Source organism: Chroicocephalus ridibundus, chromosome 2 (genome assembly GCF_963924245.1).
Source record: "Chroicocephalus ridibundus chromosome 2, bChrRid1.1, whole genome shotgun sequence".
NCBI classification, from domain to species: Eukaryota; Metazoa; Chordata; class Aves; order Charadriiformes; family Laridae; genus Chroicocephalus; species Chroicocephalus ridibundus.
The window spans coordinates 119,944,391-119,960,532 of NC_086285.1; the positions used below are offsets into that span (position 1 = coordinate 119,944,391).

General features: G+C 42.9%; 1 protein-coding gene across 6 annotated transcripts in view; it reads right to left on the minus strand.

Moving 5' to 3' along the window:
• Nucleotides 1–9,422, minus strand: part of CHST9 (carbohydrate sulfotransferase 9) — a 99,070-nt gene extending 89,648 nt beyond the window's left edge. Inside the window, exons 1-5 of one of the 6 annotated variants that reach the window (XM_063326762.1) lie at nt 9,272–9,422; nt 8,422–8,469; nt 8,199–8,311; nt 3,760–3,820; nt 1,484–1,692 (exon numbers count right to left, since the gene is read on the minus strand). In XM_063326762.1, coding sequence (XP_063182832.1) covers nt 1,484–1,583 — 100 coding nt within the window. In that variant the 5' untranslated portion in view covers nt 1,584–1,692; nt 3,760–3,820; nt 8,199–8,311; nt 8,422–8,469; nt 9,272–9,422. The other 5 variants (XM_063326766.1, XM_063326765.1, XM_063326763.1 and 2 more) reach the window with 5 other exon arrangements.
• Nucleotides 9,423–16,142: the final 6,720 nt, after the last annotated feature.

Sequence of the window (16,142 nt, forward strand, 5' to 3'; positions counted from 1 at the left end):
GCAAGGAATGTGAAGAATGTCATCGAGTAAATAAATCAATAATCTACAGTCATCATCTACATTCCTGGACTACCTTGAAAGCAACGATATCTGCCCTTAACATTCCTGACAACGGTAGGGATTTTCAAGGAAGACTTCCCCCGACGCGGTCTCTGTTTCTGCCAGCACCCTCGTGTCAACAGCTGATTACAAGGGAACCTTTCCGAAGGGAGTCTGTACTACCTCTTTGAACAGCTTTCTTAATACAAGCTTGTAAATACCTTGGACCAGCCCAGAAACATTAACAAGCTGAAATTAATGTTGTGATCATTGAACTTAGTTGAAAAGAACCTCAAGGTCGTTGTCAAACAATTGCAGGAATGATGCACTAGATTTGCCCCTCACCACTGCTCTCTAAAACATACCGGAGGGAGCTTAGCAGCTCATATAGAATAAATGCACAGATCAATAAAGCCAGAAGACTAATGTGGTTTTACAGATGTATTTCTTCACCATGGTATCAGCATACTAAAAAGTAAGACTTTTACAGAGGAAATGGAAACTGAGCAATAGAGACAAGAAGACATAAAAGTCAGGATATCTTAACAAGTTGGGAACCGTCCATATTGTTATGGGGGGAAAAAAAACACACTAAAAAGCCACACAAAAACCCGAAAACAAAAGCATTAAACTAAAATCAAGGATATGTCATCAAGCAACATGGCACAACAAAAGTGGATCTGCAGAGCAAATTAGTGGGTGCTAAGGACCTCACTGACATCCACCCTATACGCACTTCAGACTAACTCTAGACTAGTCCTGTGAACTGAGCATCCACTAGAGGTTGAGGTGAGTAGTCTGTTCCAGTTTCACCCAAAAAGGTGGATCAACCTGTGGTGCCAACTGAAGTATGGTGAATATGGGGAACAACAGAAATTCAACTCAGGAGTGTAATCCTGAGCCAATACTAATACAGATTTAGCTGAAGTTGCAATATGACTCTGGTGCTGTATCTAAAAAAGGCTTGGAAGTCCAGTAGCTAACTCCATCCCAAACAACCAACCAACAGGATAGGGTGATTCCACATGAGCATTGTTGCATAGAAGCCCACTTTCATCTACAAGACATAGCAGTAATTCTCCAAAAATTGCTTTGCCACACGAAGTGAAATGTACAAACCCCACAGAAAATTATATATACAGAACTATTTCTAGACTGGCCTTGCCTGGCTTCCCGCATCCACGATATGCTTTTGCAACACTTGCTTTTGCAAATGAAGCTGATACAATACAATTAGGTAGCTGGGGGCATCTTTTCATGTGACTCAAGAAACTTCTTAACGCTTATATGAAGCGTAGCAATTAAACCAAGTCTGTTTTCAATGCCATTCTACTGCCCAACGGAGGAACTCCTCCCAGCTGTCCCCCCAGGACTTCACAATCATCTTTTAAGTAATGGATACAATTACATTAAAAAAAGAAGAAAGAAAGAAAACCTACTGTACCTGTATGTTGTTCTTCAATCCAGGCTTGCAGATACATGAAGACGAGTAGACCAGCTACTCCAAACATCAGTACAGACACAAAGACTTGTCTTAGGTTCATGACCCTATCAGAGGGCTACTTTTCAGCTTTCAGAAGGACGCATGGCTCACTTTTCTGAACTTTTCAGCGTGCCTGCATCTTCTTCAGTATCTTCCCCTGAGGCACCAACCTGGAATAACAAGAGATGGAGCTAGTTCTCATGTTTCATTGTTATTCTTCACCAGAGACTGTGTAAACAGCACACTATATACAAGCTAGAGCTCTCACAAGCTTTGACTTTCAATGCTTAGGTTTCTGTTCACAACCACAATGATGTTTCTACCCTTGGATGAGTTCCAAAGCAGAAGTGTTTCTCAAAGTGGCTACGGCGACCATTTCACCTTCATGCTGCTGAACAGTGCCTGCTGCCTTAACAGAGGAAGGTGACATTCCAAACGAGATGCCCAGGTGTCACACCAATACACCACTGCCCACCAACCATCACAGCCGAGAAGCTGCAGCAGCAAGTGGAGGTCCCCCCAGGTGGCCGGGTTGCACCTCAGCGCTACCAGCCCCCTGTGGTGGGCAACCCACCGCCTTTGCTTCTGGACCGCATCCGCCCAAAGAAGGATGCCTGCCGTCACCCCCACAACACAACAACTCTGCTCGCAGTGCCTCGGCAGCAATTGAGCCTACGCTTCAGGGAGTCATACTCTGATGTTCACCCTCAAACATGAATCCAAAGTTGAGTGTTGCAGGGTTAGGGAATGTCAGCATAAGATGATGCCAGTAACGCAGCAGAAATGGAATTAATGAATCATCTTTTTACTCAGCTATTTTGTGACAGGGAAGGGCTTGTCAAGAACCCAGTTCTTGCCACTAAGTTCAACAGAAATGAGAACAAATATAAAATCTTACCAAAGAGATTACTTCCTTGCCCAGCAGAGGGCCCAGAAAGAGGAAGTAATTTACCTGATACCCTATACCTGCTACAAAGGGGCCATAAAATTCAGTTTGTAACAACAGAACATAGAAGACACCGTGGCTCATAAAAAAGCCAACTCCTTAACATGAATCAGAACGTGTTCACTTCGAAAGCGCATTGCTAGAACCTGAAGAGCAGCTGTTGAAACTGGCCTGCACAGCAAAAGAGAAAGTGTTAAAATTCAACATAATGGACACCGTTTTAAGTGTGTATCTGATAGAGGTGTCTGGTAAAACTACCACAAAGGATGCGAAGAAAAACTCAAGCTTTTAAAGGCAGACAGCCTACTGAAAAATATTTGAAAGAGAAAGCTGTTAGAAGAACAGGGCTAAAGTACATGTGCATCCAACTACACAGAAAAAGAAAGTGCAGGAATTTAACAGTTATTCTGAAATGTACAAGTACTGCGTGTTCCACAAGTTTGTATTTTTAAATAACTCAGCACTGTTACATGTATAATTGCTGAGTTTCTAAAAATACACATACACATAAGGCTTAGCAGGAACTCCCATTAAAAATAGCTGTTGAATGAACAAAGTAACTACATTAGAAAGAGACAAAAGATTTCAAGAACAACAGAACTATGTTCAGAAGTTTACAGAATTTTTCCCAATTCTATGCCATTAAAACTATACACTTCTCTGAAGCCCAAACTTGCCTGCAGAAACTGTAAACCAGAGTTTAAATATTAATCATTTTGTATGTAATTGTACTGTAGAAGACAGATAGCTAGACATTAACAGAATGTAAGTGTTCTGTCTGAAGTCTTTTTTGTATGGATCATGAAGTATCTGGTTTGAACCCAAAACACGGAAGGAAGGTGAGTCGGTGCTTTATTCCGTCTAGTTCTCTCTGCCTTGATTCTGCAGAGGTGGAGCTTACTCTTACATACATGCACCTGTTTGCAGCTATCGTGACGATGCACAGGACTGGAAGAAAGCAGTGAAGACAGGGCAAAAAGGAAGAAAATGCTTGGGAAATTCTCTGTGAGATATCTTTTGCAAGGCTGTGGGCAGCGGAGCCTCTTTTCAGCCAGCTCTTCGTTAGCTCTTATCACTTACAGTGCCCTCAGCATTCTCATACTTGCCGTCTTCCTTATCTACCCTAAAAGGTGTACTTAGGTCTTTGCTCCCAGTCTTTGCACCTAACTTCAGTCCTGCAGCAAATGCACTGTTTGCATGTCTTCAAAAATCACTCTGCTGGCGAGACAGAAGCTTCCCAGCGTAAGCAATGCTTCAAGAACCATTAGTCAAAGGACCAACGAATACAAACCTCTTCTGTTTTCCCCCCAAACAAAAGCCGTGTTGTTCACGTAACAGGACATTGACAGCATCTGGATTAGAAAAAAAAAAAAAAAGAAGCCAAAAAAAATAAGGCATGAAGGTCTGAATGAGTATCTTTGAAAGAAATGAAACAATTTGCAGGTACTAGAAAGCAGGAATCAGTTTCTTTTGGAAAAGTTGTTTGGAATTCGTGACTTTCTTATAATAAAAAAAAAAGCAAGCAATCCAGACACACACAATGAATGGTGGCATGCTTCCAAATAGGCCCACTTCTGTGGTTTTGTTACTTGCTTCCATCTCTGACTACACAAAACTCTCTCCTTTTCAGCCCTCCTTTCTGACAACCAATGTCCTTGAATGGGCAAGAAAAGCTGTCTCAGGCCACATGCATGATGCTGAAAGCAAAGGATCTCACAGCGCATCTCCATGAACATTCCATCACGTGTAGGCTGGCACTGCTGCTCTCTCCGGCCACTTGCTGTCCTCAACCCTGACTGCCCAGCTCTTCCCACAATTCTTCTTACACACCTGCCCAATAACACTCAGACAGCTCATCCAATTAAAAACTGCTCCAGAAAGAGGAAGCAGGGACCTTACTGCCAAAGGAAGTCAGAAAACACTGTTTTTACCAAACTACGGCCCACAAAATATATACCCAAGGAATAGTGACACTGGTTTTTCCTTTAGCAATACTAGCCATCGTATGCATCCATGACGCAGGGTGGCATAGCTGACCTTGTTTGGGCTGACCTTGCCCAAACACCACCATGGTTTCATGCAGCTCCATCATCACCTTTTGGATGCACAGCAAAATCAAGAGCACTTCCAAGCAATTTAATCTGTAAATAAGAAATGAGATGTTTTTTCTACTAGGCTAGTCTCAGTTTTGAGTGGATAGAAGTTCAAGGCGCCTTTTTTTTTTTCTTTTTTTTTTTTTTAAGAAAACTACCAAACACACCCTAAAGCCAATTTACTCCACAATCACAGTCACAACTATCTTTGTACCAAGAGTTTTCATGCTGCTTTCAATTAGTCTAGTTTATTTCAATTTAATTTATATGAAACTGTATTCTTTATTTAGGTATTGGCTGAGTTTTAAAATTAGTTTTAAACAAGAGTAACATTAGTTTCAATTAAGACTACCTATTTTAGCACAGGTTAGATTCTAAATATATCAAACCCATCCAAAACCTGAAGCTATTCTGCTACCTTATAAGATTTTTAAAGGCCTTTCAGCTTGAATCAGTAGTTTAATTTATTTAACATAGTGATTTGTAACCCACATATGAAAAAATGATAGCAGCATTAAAAAAGTCTGTGTCTATGAGACTTCTAGTAGAACTTGAAAAATGGCCACGCAACACTGACAAATTTGCTCCTTTAGTATTAAAAGGCAACGGTTGTGGATAACACTCTCTAGCATCCTGGCAAAGAGGAAATACCTGCAAATATTCTTTAATCAAGATGAATGCTCTCTTGTGGCTGTGAAGAAAGAGCCAACAAGCAATTACTTTCAACCTAAATATTTTCAAAAGAGATCAGCTGCATCCAAACAGAGGTTCAGCATCCCTAGTTAAGCTGTAAATCTTTCTTTGCCCCCAGTCCCGGGCAACAAGGCTCCACCAGATGATAGCTTGACCATCCTGCTGAATAGGATGCTTGCTACGGGGAAACTACTACAGCCTAAGAAACTGCTGTGTCCCTCTCCCCTGTGCTGAGCTCAATTCCTTCTTCAGCCCATAGTGACCCATGCATCCCAAAATTTCAAGTCCTTTTGAGTTCTGGAGATAGACTAGTACATATTGTTCTTACCCATCATGGGGAAACAGTTAATCTGGCAGACGAAAACACTACATGCCGTAGATGACAACACAGACCTCTCTGCAGCAAAAATTTAGGAACTTAACAAGTTTATAATTATTCGCTTCTGAGGCCAAATTGTTTAATACCATTGTCAAATTTAAGAGTTTCAGGAATACACGTTCCACTAATGCAAAATCCTTACATTTTTCCTGGTTTGTGTTTTGGGTCCAGTTCAGAGAGGCACATTCCCATACAGGGCCAACACAAGCAATTGAAATACCACAGTCACTCGAAAAGGGGGAAGAGTGCATCTCCTGCTTTTGGCATGATTCCTCATTTTAGTACACTGTCCACCTTTCTCTTCCTGGCAAGCAAATATACCTGCAGCTGAAGAGAGGCACCTCCAGCACCCTTCCTGGCTTCTTCCTATTCCAGACCACACAAAACCAATGGCATTTGGTCACATTTGGTTAACTTAACATTTCCTTGCTACTTTTACCTTCACCATCATCTAGTTCTGAAATCAAAAACATGTACAAGCAAAACATTAGATTGTCTCAAACTACTTTGAAACCCTTGTTTTTAATCCCCGTCCACCTTTTGTCCTTCACCCTAAAAAAAAAAAAAAAAAAGATGATCAAAATGAGTGGTTAGCCAGCCAAATACTTATGAAGAAAGCAGATGCTCTTTATAATAGTCAAAGCATTCACTCTAGTGTGGGTTACCACAAATTCCCACCCACTCAGAATCTCCTTAGACACAACTGAATTAATGAAAGCAAAATAAGAAAAAGGACACAGAAAGCTACTGCAACCACACACATGTGGTTTGTTTTTTTTTTCCTTCCTTCCTTACCCCTAGAAGTAATACATTTTCTAATGCCTCCAATGGAGTATCACGGCAAGAAAGTTTTCCACCGAGGAACGTCCTGCTGGACACTGTCCCAGGCTACTTTCAGCTCAGTCAGCAGGAGGAGGCAAGGATATCTTCTGACTTCAACACTCCCCCTCCTCCCTCACTTTTCATCTGTTACCTTGTGTCCTACTTCACGCGTAGCTGATCCTCCAGGATCACCTTTCCACTGTCCAACATCTCAACTTTCTGGCTTCACAACAGCTAGTGCAAGGCACAGCTCCAGCTCTGAACAATGCTTGCACAGTTCCTCATATCAGGCAGCGTTAGCCTTCGTTCTAGTTTATTGCTAGGAATAAATATACATTATTTGCCGTTTTCTCTCCCCAGCAAGTTACGCTGAGTATTATGGTTGGGTGAAGTCAAAGTCCTTACAGAAATTTGAATTAAGCACATAACCAGACAAAGATAATCAAACTCAGTGCCACCAAGAAAGTTTGTAGAAATAAAGAGAGAAGGAAAAAAGCAACAAAGAACCAAACCAAAATTCCCATAATGTAGCCCTTCCTGTCCATAGCAATCTACTGAGGATATTGGGGTAGCAAAAATGGTTAACAATCTGTCAGACCTTGCTTACAGGGTCTGAATACAGGGCAGGGCAGTAATTAATTTCCCTCTCACACCATGACAGACACCGTTTCAACACCTGGTACCAAAGAGGGAGACAACCAGCATCCAGGCCCCCTGGTACATCAGTCCCGCTGACACCTCAGCAACTTCTTCACCCGACGAGCTGCTTATGAAAAGGTTGTGTTGAAGTGTAAGTGAAGACACCATCTGGCCTGCACAACTTTTATCACCGGCAATAACAGAAGATTACTACCTACCAACCTTGCAAATCATGTTAAGAGAATTTTGTTACAGAGTTCTATAAGACAAAAATAATGAAATATTTTGTATGAAATATGTAGGGATTTCTTTTCGAAGGAGAGCGCTGTTAAAACAAAGTGAGCATCCTTCCCTCACCCACTAAAAATCATGAAACAGTAAAGCCCCTTTAAAAAAATAGAGCTCAAAAATTTAAAATTTCAAAAGCAATCAGGAAATTCCAAACATCAACATCACCAAAGTAACTTCCCACCCAGCCACGTTGCACATATTTAACATTTTTCTAGTTCGCTCTCCCTTGTTACATAGCAGACCACAATGTTGTTATAGCAATTACATTCTGTTATTAACGCACTTTATAGCATACAACACACTATACAAAATTAATGATGTGGCAAAGAAAATATGGTTTGCATTTGATTTGGTCATTTTAATCTGTTGAAGTCACTAGTTCCTTATTATCATTTCAATATATTTCCAAAGAAAAAATTCCTTTTAATGAAGCAATGGATGTAAACAAGATTCATTTTAGTAAAGAAGCATATATTCACTTTTGATGTCATTAAATCTTTCCATAGGAATTGTACCAAGTGAATGAAAGCACTCCATAGCACCTGCATTGCTTCTGAGAACATGAACAAATACAGCCACTTACCTGGTCCCGCTCCTCAACCATACATCCCAGTGAACTTCAGATCGTATTAGTTTAACCCACACAGCAACCCTCAGCCACTTGTAGGTTAGTTTAAAGCTGCAGTTCTCATTATTATTCTTTATAATGAAACAAACAAAAGCTATCCTTGTGTTAACAATAGATAAATGCAGAGTTGTCCTACCCATAAGCACATAGGTTAACATACCAGCACCACAAAAAGCTTTACTTACTTAAAGAGAACAGAGAAGACACTCCAGTACTGAAGGTGACGGGTTTGGAACTTCACCAGTTTACCAGAATATTCAATACCAAGGGTTTCATCCTACAGCTGCAGGACACCTCGCTTCAAAAAGGAAAAAGCATTATTATTATTCTTAGCAGCTCCCAGTCAGGACTGGGGGACACTACTGCACCTCAGCAGACAAAGACAGGTTTGGCATGCTTAGCTCTTACCTGCTTGTAGCACTGCCTGAAGTCAGAGAGCAGTCCCATGAAAGTCACCTGGATTTTGGGAAGTTAAACAGAAACAGGGATCACGAGTCAGCAACTTGATGGCTCTCGATCTTCCAGCAGGGTTAGAGGTGGACTTTTCCCCCTTTTAGGATGGGGGAAGATTAGAGAAAGGACTGCATCAAAGCAAGATCTTCCCTTTTTTTCAAATTGGTGAAATTACACGATCTTGTTTATTGACTGCAGTGAACTGGAGTGTTACCAGCATGCCAAGCAGACTTGCAGTCTGCCCCAATCATTCACTCTACTGCTCGAAAACGCACAGGCAACACTAGCTTTTTTTTTTTTTTTTTTTATTTTTGGAAACGTGCCCCGAATTCCCTAAGTGTGACGATGGGAGGGGGGATGAGGAGTCAGCAAAAAAGTTGGGTCCTTTTGCGGAGCGCTGCCTGGCTGGGTGCCGCAGCGGGGAGCTCAGCGGCCCCCTCAACTGTTGGGGACGCTCCGGAGCCCGGGACTCCCGGGACAAGCCGCACCCCCCGTTTCCGAGGAGAGGCGACCCTCGGCGGCAGGTCCCCGGGCTGGGACCCACTTACCGCGGACGCACCGAGGGGGAGGAAGCGGGAGCTCGGCCCGAGGGGGCCCCGTCTTCCCGGGGACTGTCCGGGAAAACGTACCGGGCCGGCAGCGCTGCCTCCCCCCGCTCCCGCCGGTGAAACTCCCGGGGCTGGGGCGGTGCCGGCGGGTCGCCGCGACGGGGGAGCCGCTGTTTGCGGGGCCGAGGAGGAAATCACGCACCAACCCAACCCGCCCGCCGGTGAGGAGCGCCCGCCCCGCCGCCGCCGCCCCTCACCTGCCCGCCGCTCCCGGAAGGAGCCTCTCGCAGCGGCACCGAAACTCAAACTTTTCACCGCAAAACTTCGGGGCCGGGCGGGGCTGGAGAGGGAACCCCCCCTCCCGTTCCAGGTGCCGAGCGGGTGGGTGGGTGGGTGGGTCGGCAGGTAAATGCGGCGTTTGGCGGCCCGCTCGCCCGCCCCCGCCGCCGCTCCGTCTGCGCAGCCCGTGTCATTGCGCGGGGAGCTGCTCTCCCTCCCCGCCCCTGGGAGTAAGCGCTCCGCTGACAGCGTTTGTTTGCTGCTACAGATCCGGGGGTAGGCTCGCCCTGTGCTAACAAATAAAGGTATCCCGGGCTGCCGGGTAGAGGCAGCTCACAGCTGGAACTAGGTACTGTAACAGGTAGCGTATAAACTTTATTGTCATCTACGGGGAAACAGGGTGATGGAGAAAAATATTTAATTAGCGCTTCTTAGCACTTCGCATGTGCCTTACAAACGTTATCAGTTTATTGTGACAACAGGCCAGCCGTGTAGGTAAATGACGTTATCTCTCTGTAACGGGCACATGGCTTCGTTTACGTTTCTTCAAGGAAGTCCTTGAAGAAATAGCTCTAGCTCTTGCTAAAACAGGGTAAGAACAGAGGAGTTCTGACTTCCCAGAGCTGTGCTCAAGCCACTTCTATCCGGCTCTCTGCCCTTTAGGCGTTTCGTGCCCTTAGAATTACCCTAGCACGCACTTTTGAAATGCTCCCTGAGCCACTGCCCCATCACTCACTTATGGCATAAGCCATTTCTTGGAATAGCGGTAACGTAACACTTCGCGTTTTTACAACATCTTTTACCCTAACAGGTCTCAAATCATTCCACACGCTGTTACAACCAGCAAAGCACAACCACCTTCGACATGAAGCTGATCATCGCCAACCAGCTCAAGACGGTGGTTCAGAGCAGACAGTACAGAGCTGTGTGCTGCTCTGATTTCCAGGGGGATTTAACTAAGCAGAGTGTAATTACCCTGACCAGAGCTTAGACGCTGGGGATAACAGGTTCATTGAAAAGTGCTCCAGGATCTGAAGCGGCCACAGGCAGCCAAGACCTGTGCGTGGGGCTGTTCCCTATGGATTTCCAATCTAAGCACTAAGCCATCTTGCTCCTGCTTAGTCTGGGTTGTGTGAGTACCTATAGCCTCACCGTGGTGCTATAAATTTTCTCTTTTATCTCACTAAGGATCTCTGTAGTCACAGTTGGTTGCCGAGGCTAGCAGCTCAGAGCAGACCCAGGGAGCAAAGATTTTTCCTTTAAAGCCAACTGTGGATCCACTTTTAAAGTTCTGGTGAGCAAAGACTATCCCTCACACCCGTAGCATGTCTGGCTCCCCAGTAGAAATAAAAGGGGAAGAAGCAAGGAGGGAAGTAGGTTTAAGAGCAGACTATGCCAGTTGTTTGCTGTTTCACTAGTTGGGCACGTTTCCCCTTTTAGACAACCTGGCAGGCACGTAATACTATCATAACCATATGTCCTAACAAAAAATGCAACCTCAGATTTAAATTACAGATCTATTAGTCCATGGTGGCCAGTGAGATTTTAGAGAAAAACAACATGCCTACAGAATTTTAGTTTCCCGAGGTAATACACTTAGAAGGTTGTAAAGAAGGTCACTGAAGCTTCTAAGGATATCCAGATTAACCTTCTGTGTGTTGTAGATTTAATTTCACTCGATAAGAACATGCTGCAAACATATTTCTTCAGATTGATCTACTCAGGCTGCACCCATCAACTGATTGAAGTTATATATAACACTGAAAAGATCAGATGTCTTGATTTTTTTTTTCAGTTAAAGGAATAAATTAATTACTTTGGGATAAAGCCAAGTCTTGTTTTACAACTTAATAAAAAACCCTGTGCGTTTAGTTTATATAATACTCATTCCACCACAGGTTCTTCTAGTGCAGAGGGCATATCCCAGCTATGGATTCAAGAATCTTTACAAGATTAAAAATTCAACATGCAGGTGAAATTGGACGCTGGATTAGGAAGCTCATCAACTACGTAAATGTAATCAGCACCTTCTGAAGCCTGACATGTAGTAAAGAAGAAATGAATTACGAAAGGGTGGCGGCAGTCTGTCTGTGTCAGAGGGGTTGGTACAGAGCCAGCGCCTGCATCAGAAACCCCATTCTTGGCAGGTTTCTGCATGTTTCCTATGACTTCTGGTAGACAAACAGCTCAACGGTTATAGTAGCAGAGTCATCTTCTGAAAGCAGCGAGGCAGTGGCTGATGGTGGTGCCTCCTTGCAGTAGCAGGAGTAGTCAGTGCAGTTGGAGAAGAAAGAATACAGGTCACTAATTGGAACCTGCCAAAAACTACAGGTCAACTTGGTGAAATAAAAACACCTTTACTTTACAGTAAGACCAATTTAGGCGCTTTAAGCACATTTTCTCTGTAGATTTTCAGCTCGGCTTAGCAGCGACAGCCATGGAGGAAATTTTGGTGTGGAGGGTAGGTCACAGTCCCCCATGTACAAAACTGGTTCTCTGTGGACTGATGATGCTGACTGCGTAAGCTTCCTAAATCCCCCAGGGGTGCTTGGACCGTTCCCCCATGAGAGGTGGGACAGAAACCATGTGCTGTGAGCTGGTAGGAAACCCCTTGGTCTTGCTGAACTTTCCACGTAGCCCAGGTTTCCACTTGACATTTTTGAAAGTTTTCTGCAAAGCTAGCTCAGCCACCTGTGCAGATATACACATTTCAAGGAATCAGAAATTGGGATTCTTGTGTCTAAAGAAAATTCAATATAAAAACCATGACTCAAGTAGCAGCTGTGGCAAAACTGTGCCTGTTTGGCCTGATCCTTTTCCGTAGGGGAGGGGAAGGATTAGACCTTCAGAGGGTTTTTTAGATTAGGCAAATTCATTCCAAGTGCCATTATCATTTACTGCAGTGAATTTTGGGACGGGCCACACTGGCACAGTTTCAGCGCTGTGTGTTGTATATCAGTATAGAACCGATTAGACAAACTTTTGGTGATTAAAAGCATTTTATCATTATGAAGGTGTCTTTTGCTCTAGGGCATAAACCATTCAGCAAGTAGTTTCATTTTATTTCCTTGAGCTTTTTTAATTTACAGCTAATTAGCTAGGAATACGCCACCTACAACATGCTCCTTTTCTCAGTTTGGAGGCTAAAATTTGCCTCTACTAAGCATTGCTATGGGGCATTTGCTTGTTTCTTTAAAAAAACTGGTAGCAACTTGGTATAAAATTCATTTGCTCAGTAACTGGCATGCTGGTGTAATTATCAAAGCCTTTCTAAGCAAGTTGTATGCTCATTCAAGAATATTAGGCAATTCAACCTGTCTGTTGTTCTTCAGCTATTACAAAGTTTCATTTTTAAGCAGTCTCTAAAAAGAAACCCACCTTGACTTAAACACTTCAATGAGTTAACTGTGAAGCTATTTTATTGTAATGGGCTCCCGTCTCAAAAGACAGACAAAAGAAAACAGTAGCTGCAATCTTTTTTTTTCTTTTTTTTTTTTTTTTCTGAAGGTTAAAGCATTATCTTACTCCAATTCTAAAATGTTCTTCAAATGGCAGCTACTACCCTGTCAAGTGCTGGAGGGCTGGAAAATGCCTCAGGATGTCCTGAAAATTGATTTTCTGAAAAAGTGAATTCATTCTGCATTTAAAAGGCTGGTGAGGGCTTCCAGTCATAGGGGTAAATGGGAAGGCTAAGATTAGCTCCCGTTCTCTTACTCCCTCTGCCTAGCGCAGGGTGTATGTATGTTACCATGCTGTTATAGGATACATTTACACCTTAGATAGACGTATATCCAGTTTTGCAGGCTCCATGCATGGAGATTTTCAAGACAGTCTGGATAAAGCCCTGAGGAACCTGGCCCGACCCCATGGCTGAACCAGTCATGTGGTGGAGGTTGGACTACAGGCTCCCTGTGGTCCTACGCTATGTGAGTTATCCTATGCTGTCTTCCTGGACAGCCCATCTGAAAATCAGGAGGTCACACTTTCACCCAAAATGGCTCGTCTCACTCCAAAAATGAGATTTGAAGACTGCTACCCTACCACAGAATCACAGACCTCGAACGAGTGAATGAATGAGGTCCTTAACGAGCATCTGTTGAAACATCGTTTGTAAAACAAGGAGGAAGTTCCTAGGAAAGCCTTCATTACTTCCATGAGAAAATTCCAAAAGAGGTCTGTTTTGCCAGACTTTTTGAATTGTGTTTGTAAAAGCTATGTAACTTTGTAATTTCTAGTTTGCCTCGTTCTAGAGAAGGGGAGACATTTATTTTTGTTCTGCCAAATAATGCTTGATTATGGTACCTCCTGGAAAAGAATAGCCTATTGTATTAGAGTGCCTAGCTGGGAAACAGTTTCTTTGGTGTTTTGGTTATTGGTGTCATCGCGTTCACACAAAATTAATTGTGAATTTCTTAACTGTTTGATTTAAATTCTCTAAAGGCATTAATAAAGATCTTGAAGGATATATTCTTCGTGCTTGTCTTTCAGTTTTGACTGAAGGGACGTAAGCAGATCGTCTTCATCCTTACCGTGGAATCTGTATTTCTCAGCTATGGCTGACTGCTCTTAGGCATTACACAGACTGAAAAAAACCCCACCAAACCCACTCTTAGAGCAGTTTTCCTATCTTTTACATGAATACTAAATGTCAGGAAGACTGAATATTGTGCTTTGGTCTCAGCACATCCCCTGAATGTGAGACAACCAAAATTCTCTTACTCCCAATAGCACTCTTGGTAGCAGAAAGTTCTGCACTGATTCAACATCTGTTGACAAGCTGTCTATATAAATCGACAGAGAAACAAACTGATAAATGAAACTGAGTGTGCCTCCAAAGTGATTCGCAGTCTGTTGAAACAAGACACCGTACCATTAAATATCTAGTTCCAGTGTTATGGTTCCTTTGCATCCTAAAATACCTGGAATAAAAAGCAGAAATACGGTGACATGACAGTTTGGCAGCTGTCTTGAAGCACAGATAGAGGAGTATTGAATGAAATAAGACAGTATATAGTTCTCTTAGCCAGTGTCGGCATTGTACTACATGTTGAATGTTTGCATTGCTTGTTAGGCCAATGGACATATTTTGAACCCATTCTGACAGCACAGATTCAAACATTGAGCAAATTATGACATTATGGGTTTCATATCTGCCAGAAAAGAAAAGTTACGGGGAAATTCTAGGGCAAATGAGGGTGAAAAGTGGAATAAAGACGAGGCAGACTGACAACTAAACACTGTATAGTAAGAGAGAGACAAGAAGAGAACTACAGATTATTTATTTATTTATTTATTTATTAAAATCTCTTGTGGGCATTAGCCCCAAATATTTGGTAGTTGTTTAATAATTCACATGTGGCCAAGTGTCAGAACTGTCCTATGCCTTTGCACCTCTGCAAAGTATTATTACAGGGGCAGCCTAAGGAAAACGAGGGCAAATATTCTGTACTGGATGTAGGATGCCTGCTGGCTAGCCTAAGATTTGGAATCCATTTCCTTGTTCATCACGTATTTCCCTTTAGCTAGAAATTGAGATACATATAAAACAAAAGATAGCTTTTGAGGGGCATATCCAAGAGGGGCCTATTATTGCCTGTTTGCTGCCAAAAATATTCTCACAGCTGGGTTTTTAGATGAAGATATTGCACTAAGACAATGGTGATTGCTCTGGTGGGCCATCTTCTTTTAGCTATAAACTTTTAGTCTAATTACTATGCTAATGTAGCATAGTGTGTTGGCAGTATTTGATGGACTTGACCATCACGTGGTGCTGTTTTACATGAGATCTAGCAGGGTGGATAAAGCGGCACATCTCATTCTCTTTTCCCTCCTCCTAGCCAGATCATTGTTTGCAATTACATGTGCTCCTGGTTATGGGAACACCCTCGCATATTAACAGCTCTTAGTTAAGATTGGGAGACAAGATGGATTTGGGAGTCAGCAGCATGCATGGGCAATTAAACTCTGTATCTTCATAATAGCGTAATCAAGCTTTGCAAACACTAAAGTGCATAACTTTACACAGTAAAAGGAAGAGTAGCCTGGGAAAACTAAATATGCCTCTAACGTTGGACTGTTCAAAGAGGAGGAGATCTGGAGGAGCTGTTTCAGCTCAGGCTGGGAACTCGGCTTGGAGCTATTCTGGAAACAGGGGTGATGGCAGAAAGTTCTCTAGCTGAGGGGAATTCCCTCCTGTCACATACGCGCAGCCATTTTTCCTGCCTTCAGGGTTCGCTGCTGCAAAATGCTGTAGAAGAAAGTGCAAGTGAACACCATGATGGAGCCCCAGGATCATAAAATCCTAACAAATCTCACAGGTTTCCTGATAATTTCCCTTGGCTCGGCTTAGCTCAGCTCAACTGTATATAAACCATGCGCTCCAGGATTTGGCTTCCTCTCTTTCTAGTAATTAGGTTTCCCAGGAAAGTTTTTCTTTATTTTTAGGAAACTTTTCCTCATAACCAATCTAGCTTTCCCTCATTTATTTCATGCCCTTTTCTTCTTGTTCTTTTCCCAAAGGACACAGAGTAGCTCACTACCTTCTTTGTGGTAACCTGTTACATGGTAAACCATTGCTTCCTACTAAGGAAACCACGACCTAGAGCAAATTGTTTCCTTAATAGGAAGCAATCATTCTTTACCCTCTGTTTGAATTCATAGAATCATAGAACCATAGGGTTGGAAGGGACCTCTGGAGACCATCTAGTCCAACCGCCCTGCAAGGAATTTGTCTCGCTCATGAATTCAGTGTAAGCCAGCCTCTCTCTGTCTCTGTCTCACTGTAACCTGATGAACAAAGGTGGTTTTCTTAAGGATGCTTTAAATGACCCATTCTTCTGGACAGGACTT